The following is a 27,298-nucleotide window of genomic DNA, read 5'->3' as shown; positions in this document are numbered from 1 at the left end:
CTTATATTGCTAGGCAATAGCTCCTTCCCCAGATCCTCAGCTCTGAAGTTCAGAACTTTACTACAAGCCAAGCCACCTTTAACCATGAGGCTACACAGCAGACACAGCTTCAGTGTAACTTAAGGCCATAGTCATGTGCTTTGAGTTTTACAGTATGCACATGATCAGAATAGATACAAGGCTGAGCACATCCAAGTACCAGATTTTATAGCACCATCCCCCTTCTTTTGATCTTACATCATATGACTACAAGCTAATAGGTAAGTGGCATATTCTCATCCCAATTCCATGTAGTGGAAGAGACTACAGATGAATGTTGTATATCCAAGGAAGTTTGCTTTCCAGAAAGCCCAGTCTGCCACTCCTCTACAGACAGTGTTCAAACTGAATGTTGGATTCCCAGAAATTTAGCATAAACAGTCATAGTTTTGACCAAAGTGGATGCAGAAGTGAGTAAGTTGACATGGTGCATGAAAATATGCCCAGCCTTTGTCAGTCACATTTATGCTTCATGCTCTGGGTATTGTAGTATTGCTTAAGTCTGACAGACTAATATCAAACCATGTTCTTCTACCTAGTAGCAATGTCATTAAGAGTGTAGAGTACTTCGCTACTGCAACATGAAAACTAAGTATTAGTATCTCCATTCTAATGGAACTGTAAAAGGCCTTTAGGAATTGAGATGGCCTCAGACAGCTCAGCAGACAGAGCTTTCAGAAGTGCAGCCTGCATTGTTTTCAGGTCTCTTGATGACTATACATAAGAACAGTAGACAGTATGCTCTTTCCACAAGTTTAATAGAGTTACAAAAGGATACCACTACTCTATATGCAACACATGTCTAACCACATACACTGCATTGTCACTAAAGTCAACAGGGCTTGATGTACAGATACTGATCATTAAGATTTTCTATGAAGGTAGTGTCAACAGGCCAAACTTTCCTTCGAGTAAAAAAGTTACTGTTTATACCTATAACATGATCCCTTGACTCAGATGCAATGACTTAGTCAAAGTTCAGTAACTGATGCTTGCTCTTTATGTAAGGCATACTAGTTTCCACCCAGACTGACAGTTTACTTCTGCTTGGAGAAATACTCTTTACTTTTCTGAACATCAGGCTTGATTGTGTCACTGCCAGGTTTCCAGCCAGCTGGGCACACTGAAATGATAAGAATGTTTAAGTCTTACCAGCTGCTCCTGCAGCACATGTTTTACACATCATTAAAGCAAACTAGCAACTCAAAACATGTATACATCTTGGCAACATACAGAAAGTGCATTATTCAGTGTGGCATTATGTTCAGTTTATTTTACTTATTTCCATTTGTTCACTGGGAGTAGCACCCAAGGAACCAGGTGTTTGCCCACGGAACAGTAGGCTCTTTACACATGCACCCCTCCCCACCCCACTTAAAAGCTTCATAGAAGCTGGACAGCAAGGTAACACCAACTCCAGCAGCCTGGGTCACAAGGTTTTTACAACGATTACAGTACACTTCTCTCCTTGGATCCAGTCAAGTCTATGTTCTCCTCATCTTTAATCAACCCTAGTCCCATTCTCCAGTTTAACGGAAAGGGGGAAGAAGAGTTAAACTGTCTCTAGTTCCCCTATATGGCTACCAAGAGGCCACCAAGATGCAGAGGTTGCACAGCCTCAAAATTGCAGTGACTCCTGAGCACCATTTTTTCAGACACAGTCTTCCTTGTATACAACCATCCAAGGCTTAATGCATGCTCCACACAAGACTGGCAATTTTCGCTATAGTATTCTCAGCTTCTGAGTGTTGCTACACACCTTATTCTGGTCTATCCTGGTTTAGATGAGACCGCAGTTCTGGAGGAAAAGCTTTGGCCAGCTTTTGACTACTCTAGGGCATAGTAAACCCTAAAAGGCTTCATTTGCATGACATGTGACTGCTCCATCATCAAATATTAGGCATGTCTCCTCAGCTGACAGAGGATGGCATACAAGTTCAAAAACACTGACTCTCTTCAGGCTATAGCATAGCCACAATAGCAGCTTGTTTTAATAAAATCTGCCATTGATTTACCAGTTCTGAAGCAAGTTAAGTATGTCCAGCAGCAACACATGTCATTAGTTAATGACAGCTTAAGACTACTAATACCTACATAGCAATTTCGAGTTTCCATAACCTGGTTCAAACCTTTCATCTGCAGTGCTTTTTTATGCCTTTTTTTTTTTTTTAATTCCTGCAGAAAAGCTACCAGCCTCAAGCAGCTTGTAATTCTTGAACTATGGACACAAAGACTCCCATCCATTTTCCTCCCACTACATTTGTGTCCATGTGTGGCGAGGCCGAAGATCAGCAGGCTTTCTGGGAATTTAAATGCTTTGTCTAACAGACTGCATAAAACATGGCATTAGTAGTGATGGTCTCAACCTACAGAATCTGAGAGCAGAGTCTAAATTACGCTGACCCTTGCAGTCTAAGTTATTAGATGTTCTTCATTTCTGTGTCTAATTGAAAGAGAGACAACTGCTATGTGCTCAACAGGACATCAAGCACCAAACTGATTTAAGTGATATTTCAACATTAGCAAGTACTCAAATGAACAATTAACTGGAATAGGATAAATATAGCACTATAGTGTTCTTCAACAAGTAGCTTTACAGAACCAGCTGCATTTCAAGAGGCACCATTACTTGCTGTGCACAGATCAATACATGTACTTAGCATCTTTCAGTAATCCTTGATTTAACCTGCCTAGTTAATACTGTTCTCTAGAAAAAACATTTAAGATTAGAAAGAGGAAGAACTGTTACCTTCTCCATGTTTATCTGTAAACTGGAAGGCCTGGACAAGTCTGAGAGTTTCATCAACAGAACGGCCAACAGGAAGATCATTGATTGTTATCTGCCTCAAGATCCCCTTCTCATCAATTATGAACAGACCCCTAAAAAGAAAAAACCCACATCCCTAAGTTAAACACAGCTTTTGAAAGACTGATTAGACTGAAGTAAGTTTCAAAAACTCAAGTTCAGTATTCTACTATGGCAGTAAGTTGTGTCATCTAGTATTACTGACCTCTTCCTAACAAAACTACTACGTTCAGCGTATGCATAGCACTGAAACATTAGCAGTTGCAAGCCTAACATTCAGCAGAAACTAGGAGGGACAGGAGGTAAGTCAAGACACTAATGCAGGAAAGCCACGCTTCCTACTTAAGGAAGACACTAGTAGAAAAACAAAGTGGAAGAGAAACCCAAGGAAAAAGTGAACTGAAGGAAAGGCATTCTTACATTCAAAGAAAAACTACACACATTGTTCTCAAAAAACCCAACCCAGCAATGGCTCATCAGTTAGTCCTCCAAAGTCACGTGAAGAGTTAGCAGAAGTTCAGCTCCCTCAGCAACTTTAACTGAACAGTTCACTAAAAGATAAGGCTTGGGTTTTGATTAATCTGTACCTTACTCACTAGACTAAATACCTGTAATCACTTCCTTAACTATGTAGGTCTTGCATTACCAATATTTGCAGAAGCCCACCCACCTGCATGAGACTCCTGCACTGTGCAGACAGGTAATCAGAGGGAAGCAGCAGGCATTTGTCTAGCTTACCAAAACCATGAAAAGCCTAAACACTAAGGAGAGCCTAGTAGCATCTCCCTTTGTAGGAGCGTTTGATAGCTTGAAGCAGTTTAGATCTAGAATAGCCAATAGCTTCAGCTTGCTGCAGTGTTCCAAGTACATGCAAGCTCTGTGTTCATCTCACATGCTCTGTGTATTGCAACATAAGACTTTAACAGCAAGTTTACCTTCTTGCACATTACCTGTATGCAATACCTTCATCCTCTTTCAGTACTCCATATTCTTTGGCGATGACACGTTTTGTGTCAGAAATCAAAGGGATTTTCATAGTACCCAAACCACCTTGTTTCTTAGGAGTGTTGATCCTAAAAGAAGGAAGTTTAAATGTTAGAAATACGGACAGTTCAGAATAAAGTACGAGGTACAACAGAAGCTGATCCTTTCTACAACATCATACTTGGCCTGCCATGAGGCAGCAGAAGAACCGAACAGTATGCTCAGTTCTGTTCAGAAGCACCTGGCACTACCAATACCTCCCAAGTGCCTTTATTTGATGCTTCAGTAAGCAAGTTTGAATACACTCAGGATTCAGTTCCTGCAAGAGCTGAGACCAGGCAGAACATTCTAGTAGGTTCAAAGGCTGATTCTTACCAGGCGAGGTGACAAAAGTGAGAGTCAACAGAAGCTCCAATTACTTCACAGTTAATCTTCTTGAATTCATCAGCTCTGTCACTGTATGCAATAATTTCAGTTGGACAGACAAAAGTGAAGTCCAGGGGGTAGAAGAAGAACACAACATATTTTCCTAGAAAAGCAATATAGCCAGTTAATCTCTTACCTTTCTAAGAGTTGTCATATTCAATATCAATCATTCAAATACTGACAGAGGAGAAAGGACGTGATACAACACTACCTTGAAAGATTAAATGGCAAACTAGATGCCTCTATTTTAAGACTTGCTATATAGGTGGCAAGCCCATAAAGCACCTAGGGGATTCACACTTGAGCCAAATACCATTTACACCACTCTTCAAGGCCACTCTACAGCTCATAAGGCAGAACCCTACCCAACTGAAGTCTCCAAAAACCAGACTGTCAAATTTGAGAGGGAATGCCTGTCTCCTGGGTCTACTCCCATAGGCCTGCCCAGGGTACACCTAGTACCTATACTAGAAGAGCCTAGGGTTGACTACTAACAGAGTGCAGAAATGCCACGGGTATGAAAGGCTACAAGCCAAGGAGACATTTTAATTGAGTGGGTGACTAGTCTATACCTACTCACTGCCCTCGTGCAGCTTGAGGGCTGCAGCTTCCAGTGAGAAATGTCTCTTTTTGAAGCCATCCACATTGGTACTTGAATACTTCAGGCTTTACCTTTGATTTCAGTAAGTTCGCCTTGCCAAAAAAGCATTTTGCCAGTACTCCCAAGAAAGTAACTTCATTGCTTAGAGGAAAGAATCTACTTTCCATTGACAGAAAACCTACAAGAGAAGGTTTTGCCGTTCCACACGGTACTTTGGAGATGTTACATCAGTCTCATAGTATGATAGACAGGACAAATAAGCCTGATCCAAGATTACAGTTTAGTGGAGTTGTATGCCAATTAGCAACCATTATCATAGCTGGGACATTCAGCCATGCTGCTGACAGCTTCCCAAGCACACTCTGGCCATCACCAAGAACCACTGCACAAGAGGTCATTATTACTTCGAAACCAAATCAAGAGGTATCCTTAGATGCCCTCCGCTCCTGCATATGGCCAGATTTTATCTATGTCATTAGAGAAGCACATAAGCTTACCTTTATAGTCAGACAGTTTGATGTCTTTGAATTGTCCATCTGGCATTACAGCCGTGGCAGTAAAGTCAGGGGCTGGTTTTCCAATGAAAGCTGATCCTGAAGACATCTTGACTTAATCTAGATAGGAGTTAATAACAGTACAGTTTAGAAAATAGTACATTTGCACCCAGAAATAAGCATTTATTCAAAGCATCTTATCAATTTAGATTGAACACCAAAGACAGTTTATCAGCGCTTGGTCTTGCAACACAAAGCTTAAGAGTGAAATTAGTTTTAACTTTGTCACCTGGGTAGTCTCGTCAACACAGTAGCTTTTTTTTCCCTAAAGCAGCAACACAGTTAAGATGCAGTTCAATAATCACAGCCTAGATATCTAGACCAAGCCACTACATAGATTACTAGCACTTCAAGACCTATGGCTCATTAGCCTCCTAATGATACAGTAATGGTTATCTTTGACCAGCAACAGCTCAACACAGTCTGGAACAGGGCTAGCCTTCTAGAGTTTTAGCAGCACTCGGTAAGTCTTTTAGTTCCACCCGGTGGATGAGTTGGAAAGTCTGGGTTTTAGAACTTTTGATGAGCAGACCCTTGTTCAAGTTTACAAGGGAACTTAAGACCTCAAAACTTTATCTTCCTGTTGATTTCAGAAAAAAACAGCTTTTGTTAATCTCCAGAGAACAGTGCTCTGCGTAACTACACTTTAGCCTTTCAAACAATTAAGCCTTGTTTTATTTGCAACTAGAAAGACTCACTGTATACATGGGAATCACATGCTATGTTAGCAATTAAAAATTCACCAAGTCTTAAACCTGTACAGCCAGGTCATTCCCCCCCCCCCCCAAGTCTACTGAAAAAGAGTAAGAGGGTACACAAGGACAAGAAAACTCTACTCCTGGCTGCCTGCCCTAAAGGCTAGTCATTTGTAATACGCCCTGTGCAGTGTTTTTGCTCAGTCTGGGAATACAGTATTTGTGCATCGCTTTGGAATTCCAGTTACTTGCAGAGCATAATCTTTCAAATAGGTAACTTTATGAACCTTGTTTCATCAACTCAAAATCTTCTTAAAAGTGATTTCACTTAAGTCATTCCATACACTGCTACAAGCACGAGCTGCCTGGGAGATAAAAAAGCCTCTGAAAGGTTAGCATGAGTCTCATGTTGCTAAGGAAAGCCGAAATTCAAGGATTCTTCCAAGTCCTGCCTGCAAGGCACTACGTCCATTCTAAAAAAAAAGCTTAAAAACACCTCATTTCTTGGCTCCTTCCCCCTTGCCAGACACTTTCTTCCTGGAGAACTAGCCCGTAAGTCATAAACATTTAGCCTTCAATCCAAGTTCAAACTAATCAGTTTAGAGTCCTTTCAGTAAAAGTTCTACCTTTGAAAGCTTCTCTTACATACCCTGACAGTGTATCGACAGCAGTCATCTACCTCTCAGTTTTCAGTTCGAGAAGTGCCAACCTGTTCAGTGTTTCTAACTGCCTTTTGCAACAAAGCTCTTTATCCCCATGCTCATCTGACGCTTTAGTCTTCAACTGCAGCGGACAGGGAGTAAGTCGTGTGAACGGAGGTGGCCAGACCTACAGAGCATCCATGGGCTTGTACTGAAGCCGCCTGGCAGGGGGACATCAATAACCCCTCTGCCGAACATCACAGGTAGCCATGAACGCAGGGGCAATTCCAAAACCGCAGCTCTGCCAGAGGGATGGGGGGCAGCCATTGCACAATACGTACTTGAGACGCCTCCAACCAGGGAGTTTTAATCTTATAAGCAAGAGCTGTTTTGTCTGGAGCGCATGAACCCCACGTTTTGTCACTGAATTACATTCTTGTCCATTACTCAAGCTCATCCTTTTGCTCAGTACTCTACCAGTCCTCCTGCACTCGTTCCACCAGCAATTCCCTGGCGTATTGTACTAGGTATTCAATGTCAAATGAACGCTGTCGAACTGCTCTTTGATACTTCCCCTTTCTAAACTACAAGTTATTGCCCCCTTTTTAGGTAACGTGAAAATCTTTACTATCGGCAGGGGATGTCAGTTGCCTGGTACTGCGAGCGAACCACCCGCTTTCCTCAGAGCACCTCCTGCGACCTGCCAGCGTTTCTGCTCTGCCGTGCGGGGCGAGCATGCGTTCTCGCCTGTTCTGCCCGGATTTTTAGCCACAGCGTTTCCTAACCCACGGGGGCACAGACCACAGGCGCAGCGCGTTATTTCCTTTCATTCGAGAGGAAAGGAGAATGGGCGCTGCAAATCAAGTAGGCTTCAGTCAGGTCGGAGCGTATTTCAGTTGCTCATAGCCGCACACAGCCTCAATTATCTTCAAACTGCAATTATAATAAGCCAGGCCTGCACTCTTTAACGCGTAAATCATACCTTTAGGATACACTGAGCAGAAGTGAAAGGCCGTTTCAAAACACACCAGCAGCCTTCCACTTTGCCGCCTTCAGACTGTCACAGAAACGCGGTTAAGCCACCGAGCCGCGGTCGGAACAGAGCGCTATTGCCCAAATCGCCTCGGTCCGGCTACGCCGCAGCCAGGTACGCGCCGACCGCGACACGCGTTTTGCCCAAAAAGCCCTGAAGCGAGACCAAAGCATTCACCTGCTCTGGGATAGGGGGCACCCCCCCAAGCTGAACTCGGCATTGTTTTGTTTTGGGTTTTTTTTTTTAATAAAAAAGACTTCGAGGCGGGGGGCCGACTCGCTGGCCGCCCGCCCGCCGCTGAGCCTCAGCCCCGCAGGGCGGCGGGGGGAGCGGCGGGGCGAGGCGGCTCCGCTCCCGGCAGCCGCGCTGCAGCCCGGCCGCCCACTCCTCCCTCGGGGATCGGGACCGGGACCGGGACCGGGACCGGCCCCGGCTCCTCCCCGCGCAGCGCAACGGGCAGAGCCGATAAAGGCAGGCGCGCAGGGAAGAGCGATCCACCCGCCCCCTCGCTCTGCCCGCCGGGGGACGAGCGAACGAGGGAAGAAAGCGGCAGGCCCAGCAGGGCGCTCCGCGGGGCGGGGGGGATGCGGCGAGCGAGAGCTCCCCCTCCACGCCGCGCTCACGACGCCATCCGCGCAGAGGGGGAGGGGAAAACAAGCAAAAAAAAAAAAAAAAAAAAAGGAAAAAAATGGGGGGAAAACCCACGCACAAGAGAAAGCCGTGTGCACACACCACCCCCCCCAAACGAGCACCCCCCCCCCCGGACGCTGCCCCGCAGCAAGCAAGCACCCCCCAACCGCCCCCGCCGCTCCCACTCACGGTCAGAGCGCAGGCTGCGGCGGAGAGCAGGAACCCGAGACTGCGGCAGCCCCCTCCGCGCCGCCCCTTTATACCCGCCCCGCTCTCGCGAGGAGACGGCGGCCGCCGCCGCCCCTCCCCGGCCGCCGCGGCGGGGGCGGCCGCCTGCAAGGGCAGCATGACTTGGCAGGTTGGCGGCCCTCCCCGGCGGGGCTGGGCGATAGCGGGCTTTCGGCGCCTTATCGAAACGGAGGCGCTGCCCCGGGCTGTTGAAAAGCGGCAAAAGAATTTGAATAAGTGGAGATAATTCCCTGGATGGCGTCCTAGGAGGTGCCGTGGAAGTATCCGGTGTAATGGTTGTAAACGGTTAACGGGAAGATGGTTCAGATGGCTTATTGCAAGAAGAAATTACTTTTTAATGCTTTAATATAAGAAAGCCGTAATTATTAGAAGTCATCGAAGAGGCAGAGGATACACAGGATTTTGAGGGGAAAATAAGAGATGACTGGCATGTCATTCAGGTGAATGGGAGTTGGCCGTTGACTTGATTATCAACAAAATCAGACCTATTAACAAAGCAGTATGCATTCACAGTGTTACATAGGTGCGGGGTCAAATCTGTATCTTCTCGCTCTTTATTATCAACTCTTCCCTCAACCTGATGCTATTTCCCAAGGCTTTCATTGATTCTTCTCCATCAATGGGAAGACTGGTGCAAGTCGTGCAAGTCAGCAAAAAAGCTGAAAAGTAAATTGTCACCTCTGAGCTTCAGCAGTAGGATGGAAACTCTTGGAAGATAAAATGTTCACTTCAGGGAGTTTCGACTCATTCCCAGAGTGAAGCTGCTCTGAGGGATATTGAGCCTGAGTGAATCCTTATAAGCATTGTGTTTGGATCCCAGACTGAATTAAAGCTGTCATGGTACTTTTTGAGGCCCAAACCCCGAATTTAAATACAAAAGTTTTATTAAATAATGAATACTAAAGGCCATTAAGGACATATCAATGACAAAACTGCCTTCTTTAGTCAAAAGTGATAAATGTGTTTGCCATCTGATTTTTACTCATCTGTTTTGCAGTTAACAGTTGTGTTTCTTATACCTGTTAAAACTTTGTTAGAAATTGTAATGAGGAGAAAACCACAAAGGATTAACAAACTTTAAACGTTTACAATCTGCATCACTGTGTGGCGTTGCTGGGTGACCAAACCCATGTGGTGATTCACCCAAGACATGACTGGTTTCGGTACCAGATGAAATTACTCCTTAAATAATAAAAGCAAAATAACATACATCTGTGTACTGAGAAAAAAAACCTGCACTCACCATAATGCAAATAATTTATCTGCTGCCGTTTCTGTTGTTACAGCATGCTTAATCTTTTACAGAAAGAATTTTGTTACTTTCTTAACATCAGTGTTGTGACGATAATTGAGGTCTATGAATTGAGACATGTATATACCTACCTATCGACTCAGGCTATGAACCGGTGAACAGATTAACCCCTGAAAGGTCAGGCAGTCCTAATTAAAACCTCTAGAACAATGTAGTCTTACTGCAACTCTGGCATGTTTACCAATGGACAAAGCAGTAATGACTTTCTCATGGTTTCAGAGTCCTTTAATGCTTGTTACGCTCATTTCTCACACTTTCAGGTGCATAATTACCCATTTTGCATAGCTGCCACAATGCAGTTTGTTCCAGCTTTGTGCCTTAAGCATTGCATTTCCATTCATAAGCCCATGGCCTCATTATTTTTGATTAGTTTCTGAGCTAGTCTTTCCAAACATCAGTTTCTGGAGGTTTTGGAGTGATAAATTGTCAGGGCCACTCCTTGTTCAGTGAGCAGATTGGTTTCGATAGCCTTTTTCAATCTTTAGATGTAAGATGCTACTTAGATTAAAAAAAAAAACAAAACAAGCTCTCCAAGAAAGAAAGGGCACGTCTACCCACACGGGTGCTGGAAGGACGGAGTCTGTTGTTCACACCACAGTCTGTTGTTCACACAGGGGATTAACCTTGGTGTAGTGTTCTGCTAAAATAGCTGTCAGGTGGGATCAGCTTGTACCTGATTAGCATGGAGCATCAGGAGCCCAAGTGCAGGCCTCTTTGCACCCATCCATCCAGATACGGCCCCAGTAAGTACTTTACCTATTAACAAGGAGGAGCTGGCTGGCCCTGCAGTGCCAGAGCACTGAAACTTCCCAAACATTTCCAAACTGGTAACGACGACAGATTTACGTATATCATTTTGATCACAGTATCTCTATCTGGGTTGGGAATGGGTCCCTGATGTGAAAAACAAAACTCCCCTGTGTGTAAAAACAAAGGTAAAGAAACAGGTCCTATTTCAGAACACGACCACGCGTTTGGGTCTCCATGCATTTTGTCAGAAGAGAATCTGAGGATTTTATGTAAGTGTATCCAGGACTTGCAGAGTAAGATGGACCTAGTTGGAACAGCAGCGTGACCTGGGCTTGAGCAACGCTGGGCGTGCCCCTTGAGCACATACACATCCGTTCTGCGGCACAGATGACCCACGCGTGCTCTTTAAAGGCAGCACATTAAGACATCATCACGCATCTCCTGCAGAGCAGATCGCTGCACGTGCAGAAAGCCCGCTGAATCCTGAACTTACCGTATACACGTGGTGCCATCAGGGGCACGGTAAGAGTAAAACCCTGGCCATGTGGGGACATTTTAATATAATATATGCAAAAAGTCGACTGAAAAGTCAACAACTGACATTTTCCCAAGCTGTGGGGCACAATAGTTTTAACGATAACAATTACATCTCATTAAATATACAACACACATATTTGCTGTCCTTGTTTTGCTCAAGTGAAGACTGTATTTCTAGGTCAAAATGTCTTGCATTGCCTCTTCCTTCTCTGTATGTATATTTTTTTTGAATTAACAAACTTTATTACTGTATGTTTGGATAATCACTGCCTTTTGACGACAAAATGTTTTAGTCTTCCTTACCTTTTCTCTTTTACTCCTTGTTACATTATTGGAGGCTGAGGTTTGTTAAAGTTTTCATGTGATATTAATATAATTCAAGCACCTTCTATTGCATTAAGACTGTGGATTTTCAAATGGGTTGGTGATTGACAGGATGTCCATAAAAATCAATCAATCAAACCCAGTGGTGATTCCTCCCCCTTTATTCCTTCCTCTTCTCAATCTTCTCTTCCCCGTTACTTTTAGTTGTCTTGTCCTTGCAGTCTCTTTCCACTTTCCCGGATTTTGTCAAAACAGGCCGCACAACAGAAAAGTCTGGTCATGTGCATGCCCAAGAGATTAATTAACCTTTGTGCCTTTAAGCCTCCTGAGCAGTTCCAGTGAGAGCAGCAGAGAACGAGTCTGCAGCAGAATTATCTTCCTGGAAATAAATAACAGCCTCTCCAAAGCCCTGTTGGATATATGTATTGCCTTATTTCCGATCTTACTATTTTCAAATTCTGAATGTTTATAGATTACTTATAAAAACAGAAACCTGCAGTAAAAGCCATAACTGGTTATAATTTTCTTTAGCTGTGTTTCAGATTACGTGTACAGTCCCATAAACCTGGGGGTTGTCTTTCAGGTACAGGCCAAAGTCTGCTCCTGTTGAAGGCTGTACCTTTGACTACAATAGCGAGATTGTACCTACCCGGAGGTAAGCACTCTGCTAAAATCACCCTGCTTTAATCTTACTTTCAGTCTCCTTGCACAAATAAGGAACCGCACGCTTGTGTGCCCGCAATGAAAGGCGCCTCAGCCCTCTCGGGGAGCGCCGCGCCTTTACGCGCCTTTTCGCACGGAGGCTGAAGCAAAAGGAGCGGGACTGGCTTGGGGCTTTCCCCGCGTCCCCGTTATTGAGGGCTGCGCGTAAACCCGGGGAAATTCTGTCTTCCTACCAATAAAAACAGCTTCAAGAAGCCAAGGCAAGCAGCAGGCACGGGGACTTCTATGTAACCGCACACGCTTCGCGCAGCCCGCATCCCTCAGGTTTGCGCTCTGCGGCCTCCCTCCCCGCGGCGCAGCGCCCTCACCCAAGCACGGGGCTGCGGGCGGGAGAGCGGGGCCGCTCTCGGCCTCCCCAAGGGAGCCCAACCCAGGGGCAAAAGACAGACAAACAGGGCTGAGGCGACGGGTCACCGGCAGCGGGGCGGCGCTGAGGGCGCCCGGCCGCCCGCCACCGTCAACACCAGCACAGGCCCGCGCGGGGCCGCTCTGCCCCTGGGCGGCCGGAAGCGGAAGCGCCGAGTCAGGCGGCGGCGGCGGGCGGCGCGGGCTCGGCGGCGTGCGGGTGAGTGCGGCCGCGGGCTGCCTTATCCCCCCGCCGCGGGGCGGGCCCCCCTGCGCCGCCGCGATAAGGGGGAGGCGGGCGCGCCGCCGCGTGTTTGGCGCCGCCGGGGGAGGTGGAAGAGGGAGGGTTGGTCCCCGTTTGTGGGGCAAGAGCGGTGCGGTAGCAGGGACTTGTGTATTTTCAGTACGTACCTCTTTGCGTATCTTCGCGTGCTGATGTAATGCGCGTTTATGTGTGTTTTACTGGTGGGAGACTCCTTGCTTTCAATTAGAAGTGAGTTGTAGCTGGGAGGTGATGCACAGGTGTAGTTTGCACTTCTCTGGTTATTAATGTGCCCTCCTGCCTAGGCTGCTTACGTTGCCTTTGGATCACTCTGAGCGTTACTCTCCTATGCAAATGCGGCAATAGGAGAGGTGAGCGTTGTTAATCCAAAACCACATCTTGTCCAGAATTAGTTTGGTTCTGTATTTTTATTTTTGTCTTTGCCCTTTTAAAAAGAGGCTTCTAGCTTTTTACTGCACCAAATAATGATGGCTAGCAGACACTAGTTCTCTTACATCTTGTTGGGGGAAGAATCTGAGTGGAAAGTATTAATTAGTGTCTTTTCTTCCAGTGTTTCTAATTCTGGCGTGTTTCCATCCTTCCAGGGGCTGTAGTTCTGCTCTCTCTGCAGTGTTAATAAACAACGGTGTTATGTGGTTCTCGGAAAATGTGCTGATGTTAGTTATTGATTAAACGTGTACTTTGTCTTCTGGGCTGAAGTGTTGCATTTATGATGATTGTGTAACATGGTTGTGTAAAGCATATGGTTCTGTCATATTTGTGTTATAGGCCAATGTGAATCAAAAAGCCTTAAGCCTTTAGTTGTGTTGCACGGTGTAAGAAGATACCTTTGTTTAGGTAACTAAATTCAGGTAAAAAGTACCTACTTGCATGTAGCTGGCTACAACATTGCTGTGCAAATTTAGAATAGCAGAGAATACTGTTGTCATTGTCATTCTTCCTTCTCTGACTCCCTACCCCAAAAAATAAATGTACACCCACAGTTTGGTTTACTGATGATTGCCTTCAGCACTAGCATCTGGACTTAATACATCTCAGTGCAAATTCAGAGCCACGAGTTTGTGTTTAACTGCTGTTTTGCACAGGAGGTGCTGGTCCGTTACAATCCCGATAAGAGAGGCACTCAGACTCTGTGTATCATCTCAAATGTTACTTGTTGGAGCTAACCCTATAAAGAAAGAGGATAGCGCTGGTAATCTTACATCCCTTCAGGTGCTGGGACCCCTGAGTTGTGTGGCATTGAGTAGACCTCCTCCAGTTCACACACAGCAAGTTGTGCAGACGCTGTCCATAGAAAGGGTTACCTTGTTTCAGTCACTTGAGCTATTAGGGATTCTCTTGCAAGAAAACAACTCTATTCATCATTTCTACTGTCAAACAGAAAGGATGCTTGCATGAGAACTTCCTGCTTTTTTAGATAAAGGCAAGGACATGTAGGTGGTGTAATCACAGGTACTGAGTGGGAGCTGCCTGCAGACTCCCCTGTTACAACTAGCTGCTGAGCTTATCCCGCAGCCATGGGTTGTGTGTCCCACAGCACAGGCCTGAAGGCCATGCTGTACGTGAAGCGCGGCACAAGGCAAACCTGGACCTACTCAGGTTAACTGTTACGAGGATCACCAGCTCCTTGGTGTACAATGGCCTTCAGGTCAGGATCACTCCGACTACTCTATTATGTCTCTCTGTAAAACAAGTGTGCTGTTTGGTGTCTGCTGTAAATCTACAAAAACATGGCTTGAGAAGCTAAGCAAGAAATTGAGAATATAAACTTTCTGTGTGAACTCATCCATCAGCTGGGACTTAATTATCTGAGGAAAATTATAACAACATGGAGAAGGCGGGGCTATTTTGGGATAGTATGCTGTGTGAATGCTCTGCTTTGAAAACATCCATTCCTCCTACACAGTCAGCCATTCAGCCAACATCACATGCTTCCACTTTTTTTTTTTTTTTTAAACAAATAACATTAATGAGTTTGGACACAGCTGAACTTGGGAAGTAACTTCCTTGGCTTCTGCTGAAATCAGCTAGCCAGCTTTGGAGCTCTTCCTGAATGTGGTTTCTTTTTAACAATTTGACCAGAAATGTAGATTGTGAGGATGTTGGGACACACTGTAAAACCTTCCTTTTTGATAAAAAGCTTTGCCACTGTGAGCAGATTGCTGTTTGCAGCAGCTATACGGCCAGCAACAGGTAATGGAAGATCCCGCTGGACCTTTGTTCTATTGAATTTCACAGGGAAAATGCTTGGATATCACTGTGCTAAGCATGAGAGAGAAGCCGAGGCTCAAAGTGACAACTGACTTTGCATAATCTTTTTTCATTCTCCCTTTAGTAACAGAAGAACACTGCTTCTCTGTGAATTTGTGCTAAATCAGGTGTGGGACACTTTCTGTAATAGCAGTGCTAGCTATTGCATTCTGTTTGTACTTGAAATGCATCTTATGCAAGAGTTGAGTTCTTAGTCTCCAATTTGCATCAGAGTCCACATGTGGATTTTGACAGTATGGGAGCAAGGGATCTTTTAGCTCTTTGAAAGATAGTGTCCCTTTCTGACTGAGCAAGAAGTATTTTGGGATTCAAAACATGTAAATGTGTAAGGACCTACTGCATTTTAGCTCACTTTGCACACAGGTATTTCTAGTTTTATGTCAGAATGATTAAAAAAAAGTGAAAATTTATATATGCACCAGTTTTATGTGATCTGTGTACTGAGGTGTTATTTCCTAGTGTCCACCTTTGAAAGTGCCTTCATTTTGTCTTCTCTGCTAGCCCTGATTTCACATCAGAGAGGGGTTTTTAGTCTTTTCTTGTTGTTTTTTTTTTTTTTTAAAAAAGTTGTCTTCTCATTTCGTAGCATTTGTCTGTTGCAGGTATATAACAATTCATAAACAATTATGCTTGTTGCAAAGGAAGCCAAAATGTTTCTGGTTTTCTTCACAATGCCAGGCAGCCTTGATAATGAGCTGTAGTTCAGCTCTGAGTTGGTGAAAATTGGGATTCAAGGCTGACAAAGCACATATCTGGCATAAAAAGATGGGACTGATCCTCCAGCAGTGATGTTCTTCGGAGCATTATTTTTTTATTTTTTGTGTTTCTGGGCTATGCCTTCATAAATGCCTTTAACATTCACTCCTAATCAAAACCCTGCCTGTATCAGGTCTTCAAACCTTAACCTGCACCAGCTGTTTCTGACAAAATGTGTTTATCCCCAACTGTGGTGATAGTTAGAGCTTGGTTACTGAGCCAACTGGTAGTGAGCTGGTAAAAGAGAGAGACTTAGTGCAGAAGTCCTATGGAATTACTGTACACTAAGGGCAGACAAACATCTCTTGCTCCCTTCTGCCTCATCAATGCTTACTGCTGATTAAAAAAAAAAGCATGTTTTCGCTGGAGCTTCTCTATTACCTATATATTATTGCAGGATGCTTCTTTTTGTACTTCTCAACTCTTGAGAAATTTTAAACTTGTGCATTGTAAAGGAGAAAAGAGAATAAGAAGGAAGAGAACAGGGGCTCTTTTTATAGTCTCTCCAGGGTAGCTATTAATCTCTTTTATACCAGTAAAAATTGTAAAGAACTGACTACTTCTTTATTCTAGCATCATGAGGACCTCTATGATTTTATTTATTTATTTTTGCATAGAAAAGGTAAGTTGTTGCAACTTACTGAATTGCTGCAAAATTCAGTTTGTTCTTCTTCTTTAGGCAAAAATGTCTGCAGCATGTGACTTCGTTACACTCTACACTGGGCAGAAGATGCCTCTCATAGGACTGGGAACTTGGAAGAGTGAACGTGGCCAAGTAAGCAGAGAGCAATACAATATTGTGCTTTCAACTAGTATTTGTGTATTGTACACCTTTTTTGAAGATCCTAGATCTGAGGCCTGGATCCTTTGCTTGAATGGTTTGTTTTACGTACACTGAAGTCAGTGGAATGTATGTATGTATTTGCATGACTAAGGCCTTAAGGTGCAAAAGCAGCAGAGGAAGATCCCTTCAGACTTGTTAACCCAGGCCTCAGGCACTGGTGCTGTGGGAGATGAATCCAGAAAGAGACCAATGAGTGGCGTGAGACAGGGAAAATGCTGTAGCTATAATACAGTGCCTGACTCTTCCACTGGAGAATCCTCAGGCTGCCAGTTTGACCAGACATCCCTCTGACTTGGGCTGATGACTCAGCTGAAAGCATTATTTTGGGAGCCAAGAACTCTAGTTGTTCTTGTAATAAGTCCTATTCCAGTGATCAGCCTATGTTTAGCAGAAAAGCAAAGAACTTGCTTGGGTAGTCCTGCTTTTAGACTAAGATGACTAATGTGTCATTAGATAGTCACTCTGCTTCTAAATACAATGAATTGGCAAACACCACACTTGGAAACAATTCTCTGTGTTACTACAAACTGTGGGAATGTTTGCATGCTATGGACTGTGCCTCCTATTGCAATACTTCTCCCCCTTGCCTGTCTTTTCCTTTCTGTTTCATTTATTTAAAAGATGATTTCTTGGGGGAAGAGATTGCACGTACTTGCTGTGTGAAAGACAATGTCCATTGCTTGGTGGAATTCTTAGCTGGTATTGTTTATAATGCCTCTTGAATTACGTGTAGCATTGCATGTCCGTGCAGTAAATGTTGTATATCTTCCTGCTACTCTTGCATTAGTGTGGTGATAGTTATTGGAGTACGTTGGATGACGTTGTGCTCTTGACTGAGAGGGAAAGTTGAAACTGTTCTCAAGGTGATGTGCCATTCTCTTGTGCCAGCTAGAGGAAAAGATGGGAAACAAGCTATAAAAATTAAATCCATTCAGAGGCATTTTAGTGTTGGTCTTCCTGTCCAAACAACTGTCAGGACAGTGGATCTGTTGGGAATAGAAGCTGTGCTAATGGGGAAGCTGAGTTGGTGTGAGAGCTCAGTCAACCTCTTAAATGAGGACAAGGGTGAATGTTCAGCTCTGTCACTTAAAACATCAACTGACGGCTGAATTAAGTTTGTTAACGTGCAGGAACTTAATGGATTAATTTCTGTGCACCCAAAGCAGTTAAATGTGCATTGTCTAATACAAATGCCTGAAACTAAACAAACAAAATATGAATGCATTGTTTTTGTGCACTAACTGTTCTGAGGAAAGTGCAGTCTTATAAAAGAACTGGGAAAGATTCTGCTTGTGCATAATTTAAACCTAATTCAGATGGATTTTGCCATAATAAGCAGCACTTCTAGCAGCTGAGCCCCACATGGGATCCAGCCATCTTCTCTGGGGTCCCGCGGAAGTCACTGGGGGTCACTTCTTTGGAACATCTACTATCTTCAAAGACTTATTCCTAGAATGTATTGAAGGCAAAATCTAGAAAGTGCAGTGAAAATGGCCAGAGTTACAGAATTTGCTGCTATTCCTATGAAATAAATTAATTCCTGTTTATCACTCTGAAAATTTAGAAGCATAGCAGCAATTTGGCAGAGTGTCCAAATGATTTACCCTTAAAAGGATGTGATGTAGTTCAGGGAGAATAATTGTAATGATGAATTAAAGACTAAGGGCCAAAAACCTAGAGAAGCAGAAGAATTATCATTGATTATATTTAATCTAGCTGTTTCCCAAGTAGAGGCTATTCATCGAAAGCTCTTTTGTGCAAGGGCTGCATTAGAAACAAGAGTGGAAGTGGATGGCTTTAAATTATTTCAGGTAAATATTTTGCAGGTCGTAATTATTTTCCTTGCCAAGCTGCTTTTCAGTAGTGACCTTACTTTCTTGAGTAATTTCTTTATTATTGCTGTTACTATTCTTGATTCTAAACAAGCCTTGACCTTGTAGCCAGATCTTAGCAGTCCAGGACAAAGGCGTCATTGCAGCCCTGGTTTCCTAGATGGTAAGAACGGGGAGGGGAAATTGAGTCTAAATCTATGTTGGAAGGCTATAGGATTTTATAGGATTTAGATCCTGTAAAATAATGGGATGTTTTCTGTCTTACATGATCAAATGCTGGAAGAGAAATTTGTTTCACGTGTTACCATAGGAACATGATGGAGGGCTATTGAATGGAAGGGAACACAGTACAGAAGCTTATGAACTGGCAGCATGAATGAGTTCAAAGAGAAGTCCATTCAGACAGGAGCATCAAGAATATCGGTAGTGTGGTTTTTTTAATATTGGAGCTTGATTATCTGTAATCCTTTAATGCTTTGTTCTCTTGTCTCAAGTGGACCATGCTTTCAACCTGGAGGATTGATTCCCACCTGATGAACAGTCTAACCTGCTGTGGCAGAGGCTTGTTCTGTGGGGAAGAGAGACACGGGGCTTAGGGAAGCTGTATTTCTGTGCAAAGCTTCAGAAAAGCTGAAGAGGAAACGTGTACCTCAGAAAACCAGTCGGACTGGGTGTCTTGTGACAGGATTGCAGCTATGGAGGAGGCTGTCTAGTTCTTGGAAATGTTTGTTAAACAATATAGAGAATCCTGGTTACATGCACAAAAACTCGTTACTGCTGGTATATATTAAAGGAGGGACTTGAATTCGGCATCTGAAGGATAGGAGGCAAAACTATTTTAGGGAACAGTAACTCTTAAGTTGGCATTACTTCTGTGGTAGTCTGAGTTCCTTTTCAGCAAATTTTAATACAGTATGTGCAAACTGTGATATAGCAACACTTATGTTGCATCTGAGTATCATGTGGCCTGATGATCTGTTTATTTCCTATTTCCTGTCAGCAAACGGACTTCTTAAAAATGTGACAACTTTGCAGGAAGCAGGGGAGGCTGTCAGAGCCTTTTCTTTCCAAGTATTATTGACTGGAACTGTTAGAGTGAAAACCTCTTCATAATGGCTGGGGGCTGTGCAGAAGAGGCTCCCTAATCCCTTCAACTCTGTTGCTTGGAGGGATAAAGATGGCATGTCAGTTCTTCAATTTGCCCATCACAAGGTGAAAAACTGGAGATCTAATAATGGATATTATAATGAATTGGGACTTACAGATTCTGTTTCTGAATCTGCCACTGATTGTTAGTGGTATCGTGTTCCTCCATCTTCAAAAACAAGAGGGTGGGTGGGAAGGCCAAGTCCCTTGCTCTGATGTGTAAGTGGGAGTGTAGTTCCTAGGACTTTGCTGTGCAATGAAGGAGAGTAAGGCTTCCGCTGCAATACTGTGCCTGTTTTGAGGCAAACCACTTCCAAGAAAAGCATGAACCAGCTGACGAGAGCAGCAACAGTGATGCAAGGTTTGGGAAAGGTGAGTTGTGATGGAAGTGCCTACAGGTACACGGTTGCAAAGTTTGAGAGGAGGCGTGCTGGAGCTTTTCGGATGTGCAAAAAGCCCTCAAAAAGGGGAAGCTATGGATTTCATGTCTGTGAGGAATAGGACGTGGCATCAGCGCCATCTTGGTTAGACATCTAAAAGGCTTTGAACATAAAGATATCCAAGCATTGGAATAGGCTGCCTGTGACTTACAAGAAGGGTTCTGACAGATGTGTGTAGGAGTGGTTTAGACTCAGCTGGCCCTGCTGTGGGGCATGAGGATAGACTAGATGATGTCCCAGGGTCCTTTCAGACCTACTTTCTGTAGTTATATCATGCTAGGTTGGTGAGTCACACTTAGACTGTGTGACTCAACTTGCCTAATGCAAAACAAACTCGGTAATTGCTCCTTCCATAGCAGTATTGACAGGCTAAACTAAAGAACATATGGGAAGTTTGAAGGATCCTTTGGCTATTGTTACTTCATAACACTAAATATCCTGAGGCGTATGAATCTCCAACTGCTTCTGTTGTCTTTTTTTTTTCCCCCCTCTGCCCCCCAGGAAATGCATGTTCCTGTCTGAACATAATCTCGAAAATACAAAACTTTCTGTTAAAACAAAGTACTCTTCTTAAATTTATCTCTGTCTGGTATTAGTTTGGTTTTTTTCCCCCTCCAGAAATGCTTTTTTTTTTGCACATTTTCCCTTGCTTGTTTGCCTTTTGTGTGGAATGGGAACTCTTCAGTTCACCTTAGAATGTCTTAGTAGGCTGAGAGCAGTTTACACAAATACAGATTTTGCCCAAATCCAGACCTTATTTAAATATGACCAGTCCCAGTTTTTCAGTGCTAGAAATTTATCAAAACACGCCAATACAGAAATACAGCCTCCTGTTTATTGCTTTGCAGAGACACGTTTGGAGTGCCTTATCCCTAGTTTTCTGGTGCCTGCTTTCATTTTATGGCCAATTTTGTGCCTGTTTGGATTAAAAAAGAATTATCCTGATAGAGGAAATGGGGGATTAGATCAAAGATCACCGCTGTTTTTCCTTTCCTTTCTGCTTTGGCTCCACAACTCTCACCTTTTTGGAGGGTGGATATTGAGTCTTAAAAGCCTTTAATATGTCTCAAGTGATTTCAAAATTACCACAACCTTGACTTTGTAGTGACCTTCTGAGGAATGTCTTTGTCAAAGTCAAACAAGGGCTGTAAATACCATCCTGCTAGAGAAAGGAAGAGCTTACTTCACTGCTGTAATAGAAGTGCTTTGTCATTCTGGCTAAGGGAAACTCATCTACATTCCAGTTTTCCTCTCAACATGCCAAAGAATGCAGTCAGAATATGCTGTGTCTGCCTTTACTGCAGTTATTGACAAGAAAAACAAATGAAATCTGCCAGTAGAAGACAGATCTCTTTCACATTTGATTCCCCCTTCTCTTTCTGTAGCACCTGAAAGCAGGACTGTACACATCTTTAATTGGCGTTAATAATTTTGTCAGCTTTAAAATTGAAAATGCTGGTACTTTGATTAAGTTGAAAGAAATCAATCTCTCTAGCCTTTGTGGACACATTTTTTTAATCTCTTGACAAGAGAGACGTAATCTCTAGAAATACATTAGAGCCCTGTTGCATCAAGCCTTATACGCATTTACAATCTCCCACAGTCTCGAGAGACAAGTCAGTGAAGAGCAATGTATAGAAATCCCTGTACAGATAAGATGTGCTCTTACTGTAGTACTTCAGATGGATAGATGTAAAAGAGAACATGTGCTTACTGTCTACTGGAAGTTAAATGAAATAGATTTTACTTAATGCTCATCAACTTAATGGGAGATGATGATGACACTGAAATCTGTAGTAATTCTTGGTTCTTGCAAGGGATGCGTTGCTGTTGGCAACACCTTCATTGTCTGCAATGTGGAAAGCAAAGTGCGAAGTTGTGAGCATCATCAGGAGATCCCCTGCAGGCCGTGGATTAATATTCAGCAGTATAGTGACTTTCGTTGTTGTGCAATCAGTAAGAATGAGACATGAAGGAAAAATGTGCCATAAAATAGCATTATCTTAGAAATTAAGTGTTAATGGTTGAACCAAATGCAAACTCTGTCAATTCTGGAATTAGAAACCAGGCTCTTCCTTACTGGGGGAGAGGCGATATCTTCCAGGCTTGACTGATGTTGTTTGATTGGTCTGTTAGTTCCAGGAAGTTTGTCTTCTGAAGCCATGATTTATTTGAAAGCTGCTTCTTAAAGCTCATTTTATATTTAAGAAAAGTGTGACAATTATAGTTAAGAATGAATGCCTATTCCATCTGGTGAGTTCTTGCATGCTTGGCCTGTGTGCATGGTCTGTTTTCTTGTTACTCTTGGAGCGTCTGCTACCAATTACCTCTGCACTGCTGAAGGCTGTAGCACAGAGGGCCACATCCTATGCTGTTTGAGTCTCATGACCTTATGTAGATCTGTGCTTTGGGGGTGTTCCTCGCTAAGGCCCTAACTTTTTTTTTTTCCTTCCAGTCATGTGTCCCTTTTCACTGATTGCATTAGATAATCTGTTTCTGATTACAGGTGAAGGAAGCAGTGAAATATGCCCTAAGCGTGGGTTATCGCCACATTGATTGCGCAGCAGCTTACAGCAATGAAGCAGAGATTGGGGAGGCTTTCCAGGAATGCCTTGGGGCCAACAAGGTAAAAACACAAGAACCACCATGCTGACTGTATGTTGTATCAAAATTTACAACTGTGACCTGAAAGTAGACTGTAAAGTTAACATTTGTGACTTTTCCTCCTGGTCTGTCCCAGCTGTTTGTTATTAATCAGGAGCAGGCATGAACGAGGGCTTTCTCTCCTCTGTAACTATGCTGGCTCTCAGGAGGAGAAAAGATTGTCAGGAATATTTGCATGGAAACTATAGAAAATGCCTTTTTTTAATTTCCCTGCTCCCTTCCCACAAAGTATCCCAATTTGAGTGCTCAAAAAATCAGAGGTTCCCACAATCATTAGTTAAAATGGAAAATATTTGCCATGATTTATATGAAAAGTTGCTCTAGTTTGCCAGTCTAGAATAGCATGCAATGGTGGGTGGTCACAGCAAATTCAGTGACTGTGGGTTTTTTGGTTATAGATCAAATAGGAGTGAGTAAATACAGTGATTGCATTTGAAGGTTTGGTAACTGTGGCTCTAGGGCCTGCAGTGAGAGTTCATGGCCTAAATAAAGTAATGTGATGGGCATTCCTATGGATGACCTGAGGTGGAATCTTAAATTCATCTCCTTGCTCTTGTTGGCCCAAGGGGCCAGAAAGATTACCTGTACAGCCTCAGAGCTCCTGGAAAGAAAGTTCTTATGTTCCTGCTTTCCTGCTGCTCTTGCCTTGGCTTTAGGGCAATCTCTTTGTTATGCGATTAGCTTGAGAGAGGCTGTTTTCAGCTTGCCCCGAGGATTCCTTCCTACTAGATATGGTAACTAATATAGGGAAGCACAGGACTCTTATTCAGCTCCTATTAACTAGCTAACTTAAAACTAGAATTTTTAAAGCATCTTTCTCTTTGAATACAGCAGTCATATGTGAAACACACAACTGAATAGTTGGAGGAGAGAAACTAAGCAATTAATCATGCCAGCTTCTACAAAGTATAGAACGGAGTGAAACTTGGTCCAACATAAGTCAGTGAGAAGTGCCCTCTGATGGTGTTCTGTGCTTCAGCTTGCCAAATATGATCTCCCTTTTGTGTTTTATACTTCCTAGTTAAGCAACTTTCCATTTGTTTAATTTTTGCATCTTACCCTTCCAATACAGGGTACAGGGTGCTCAATCCTTAGTGTGTTCCTCCCAGAACTTAGAAACGCAAGTGCAGAGGTTTGGGGAAACTTATTCTGTTTATTTTCCCACACTCTTTCTATGAGAAGCATTCTTGGTTCATAACATATGATGAGTATAGTAAGTTAGCTGGTTGTGCCTAGAATATGTGAATTGTTAAATAGAAATTACAAAATTTACATATGAATAAACCTGAGTAATCTTTCTTTTGGCCACATCGCACTTAGTAGTGGCTTTAACCCTTGAACTGCAAAGTTTGAAGAGTGTGTGTGTGGAGGGGATTGTTTTATTTTTCAAAACTTCTAATAAATTGCTAAGTGTTTGGTATACTTTAGGACTTGTCAATGTAAGTGTGTATCTCTCTTCTCCATCCAGTATATTTTTGAAAAGTTTAATTTGTAGGTTTCATGTGTTACTTTTTCTTTTAAATTGTTTTATTTGATTTAAAGCTAGTTGGGGCATTGCTACAATTCCCTTTCTGAACTTCTTCCAGTAAATTTTGCTCTCCTCCCTTTTTTTTAAAGGTTATTAAGAGGGAGGACCTGTTTGTAACATCAAAGCTCTGGAATACCAAGCACCACCCAGATGACGTAGAGCCAGCGCTAAGGAAAACACTTGGAGATTTGAAACTGGATTACCTGGACCTGTACCTCATGCACTGGCCTCATGCCTTTGAGTAAGTTCCACCTGGAAAGGGCACAGAAAGCAGAAACCCCAGTTTTACATAAGTGGCTGGTATTATGTCCTGAGGAGCTTCTTTCTGGGCTGTGAATTTCTTCCTATGTATACTGCCTGCAAGATGTTTTTCAGTGTGGTTGAAAGTAGTCCTACAGACTGTCATATAGACACTTTTCTACCCATAACCTGTACGCTTACTCATATTTGGTCCATTCATTCACAGAAACAATTGTTTGAATTTCATTCTTCTTTGAATTTCAGTTAGATGAGAATTTGTTTACTGTAAGATTTGTAGCCAGTCTGTAAACATACAGTAGAGGAGACAATTTCTGTTTGTGTGTAGAAGTACTGTAAATAGAAGAGGGATAATTGTTCTCATTATTTAGCAATGATGAGGCTGGAAAAATGGATATTAAGTCTTCATTTAAAATCTTTAAGCAATTACTTAAATTTTTTAATGGTGAGAGCAACTAGGTAATGGAATTAGGATCACTGAACTGCTGACAGTTTGGCATGGGTGCCAACGTTGGGTAACTGAAAGTAGTCTAACCTGGGGGAAAAGAAATAAAGCTTTATGGGACGGGTTTCTATATTGAAGCTTGCTACCTTATGCTAGCTGAAAATTTGGCTTGCTGTGAGGTAAAATCTTTGTCGAGTTTAAAATACGTTAGAAGTTTAAAATAGTCTAGGCATCATCTAGGCATTGGGGAAGTGTGGCAGCTGTTCTCGGTTCTGCTATTGACCTACATAGTAACCTTGAGGAAATCCTGTCACTGCGTTGTGCCTTAGTTTTACTTAGCTGTAAAATGGGAATTAAGTACTTCGTAAAGACGACAGCACTTTTTGCTAATACCTATTAAGTGTACCAGAGTGACCCAGCATGTGCAGTATCATGGTGGTATCTGTATGAGGAGGAAATGAAAATCATTTCTATGACACTTTAATTCTGCAATTTGAGGAAATAGGAGATGAGAAAGTTCTCTAGTTAAGTGCTAAATGCACTTATCCTACAACCCCATCAGAAGCAGAGTTCCTTACTTTTATTTTCTTGTAGATGTGGAAGCAGTTCTGTCCCCCCTGCTCCTACAATCAGTAAAAAGGCAGGGGGGCAGATAAATCTCCTGACCACGTGTTTGCATGGAGACTTCACTCAACAGGAGAAACCCTTTCAGTTTAAGGGGCTTCTGTCTGTTCTGCAAATTTGTGAATGTGTTTTTTCCCCTTCTAGTCATGTGAACTGAATTTTTCAAAGCATACAATACTAACGATAAAAGATGCTCAAAGTACAAATATATTCCTCAGCATAACAGAATGAGGAAGTGTTTTCAACTAGAGCTGTTAAAAATTCCCCCTATTGTGAAACAGGTTTGTTTTTCAGTTGATTGAAAAAAACCCCATTAAATGTTGCTTTGATAATAACATGTAACACAAATAATGATGTATATTTAGGTATTACTAATATTTAAATGTGCTTGATGTTGTGGAAACTGTTGACAAAACTGATGTTCTAATAAAGCAGTTTTATGTTTTCTCATTGGAAATGGTTCACTACAGTTTTCCATTAGCTCTACTTCAACTGTTTTAATGCATGGTTATCTATAATGCCTGTTGTGTTGGGAAGCTAAGCAAAAGAATGTTAGTTACACAGAAATTAAAATAGACTTCTGGATGAAATTCACAGTGCCTCTAGGTCTTGAAAATTAATCTCTCAATATATTTACTTTTGACATATGAGGCTGCTTTTGTGAGTCGGGAGCTCAAAAGGTTTCCAGAGTTATTTTTGATTCCAGATCTATCAATGACATGAACAAGAACCATCTCCCCTTGTCCCCAGCTGCTGCCATTTCTCACACCATTCACTGCTTAGCTAGAGCAATGCAAGACAGTCTCTGAGATCTGAGCCAGCAGAGTCCTGCAGTGGTTACGAAGCAGCGCTCTTCCAGTGGGTTTGCCGGCACCCCTCCTTGCATGGACAGCTCAGAGACCAGTTGTAGCCCTTTGGCAGTGCGGTGGTGTCACCTGGCATAGCCAGGTTCTTTGTGTGTGTGTGTGGTGTTGGTTTTATTTTATTTTTTAAATGTGTTGGTATGACTAACTGGAAACACACCCAACCTACAACCAACATGTACATGTTAAGACCTCTGTGAGAATCTGCTTGTATCAAGTGCTAACACTGCTACAGAATCCAGAGGGAGTGGGAAAACCAGTGTACTTTGAATGCAGTCTCCCCTAGATAGCTCTTAAACCAAGATCCCTTTGGTTGCAGCTCCAAACGGACTAGGAAGAATATTAGTCCTCGCTCAGAAACAAATTGAAAAACTAAAGCTGCTCTCTGAGTTGCTGCTCTCTAAATCACTGTTTTGCTAGAATCAAAGTGTGCAAAGAGCTGCTGCTGTGCATACAGTAGCTGATCAGTTTTGTGTAGTCACTACTACTGTATAGGTAAGTAGTTGAAAGTACTGTATAACAAGTTTACATAGGAAAGACTATGTAAAATAATTTCTTATAGGTTAAGTCAGCATAATGGAAATCAACAGACAAATTTGCTCAATTTGTACTCTGTCCTCCAAACTACGTATAAGCTTTTGAGAATACTTTGAGTTTCTTTTAGTGAAGAACTAACATAATATAAATAATATGGT

The 27,298-nt window shown here is 42.8% G+C and overlaps 2 protein-coding genes across 5 annotated transcripts in view; one reads left to right on the top strand and one right to left on the bottom strand.

The window, feature by feature from the left end:
• AKR1A1 (aldo-keto reductase family 1 member A1) overlaps positions 1–27,298 on the top strand; it is a 38,975-nt gene that overhangs the window by 2,240 nt on the left and 9,437 nt on the right. Inside the window, exons 2-5 of one of the 4 annotated variants that reach the window (XM_087734474.1) lie at positions 12,165–12,236; positions 16,639–16,734; positions 22,728–22,847; positions 24,503–24,654. In XM_087734474.1, coding sequence (XP_087590600.1) covers positions 16,645–16,734; positions 22,728–22,847; positions 24,503–24,654 — 362 coding nt within the window. In that variant the 5' untranslated portion in view covers positions 12,165–12,236; positions 16,639–16,644. Of the gene's footprint in view, positions 1–12,164; positions 12,237–12,799; positions 12,870–12,993; positions 13,053–16,638; positions 16,735–22,727; positions 22,848–24,502; positions 24,655–27,298 lie in introns of those variants that run through there. The other 3 variants (XM_087734475.1, XR_015699259.1, XM_087734473.1) reach the window with 3 other exon arrangements.
• Positions 779–8,753, bottom strand: PRDX1 (peroxiredoxin 1). Its single transcript, XM_087734478.1, has 6 exons — positions 8,599–8,753; positions 5,354–5,470; positions 4,205–4,358; positions 3,796–3,918; positions 2,789–2,919; positions 779–1,162 (listed from the first exon to the last, which is right to left on the bottom strand). The coding sequence occupies exons 2-6, from the start codon at positions 5,457–5,459 to the stop codon at positions 1,077–1,079; spliced, it is 600 nt and encodes a 199-aa protein (XP_087590604.1). The 5' UTR covers positions 5,460–5,470; positions 8,599–8,753; the 3' UTR covers positions 779–1,076.

The sequence above is a fragment of the Nipponia nippon genome, unplaced genomic scaffold, assembly GCF_047370975.1.
Source record: "Nipponia nippon isolate SJK-2023a ecotype South Korea unplaced genomic scaffold, ASM4737097v1 scaffold_5, whole genome shotgun sequence".
Taxonomy (NCBI): Eukaryota; Metazoa; Chordata; class Aves; order Pelecaniformes; family Threskiornithidae; genus Nipponia; species Nipponia nippon.
This window is presented reverse-complemented; position numbering and strand designations above follow the sequence as displayed.

What these genes read in the sequence shown, in the direction of transcription:
- PRDX1 (XM_087734478.1), bottom strand. Translation starts at nt 5,459, where the DNA reads ATGTCTTCAGGATCAGCTTTCATTGGAAAACCAGCCCCTGACTTTACT. An exon ending in CACTTTTGTCACCTCGCCTG is followed by an intron (nt 3,919 to 4,204) that starts GTAAGAATCAGC and finishes TCCTTCTTTTAG; the next exon opens with GATCAACACTCCTAAGAAAC. An exon ending in GATGAAGGTATTGCATACAG is followed by an intron (nt 2,920 to 3,795) that starts GTAATGTGCAAG and finishes TTTTCTTTTTAG; the next exon opens with GGGTCTGTTCATAATTGATG.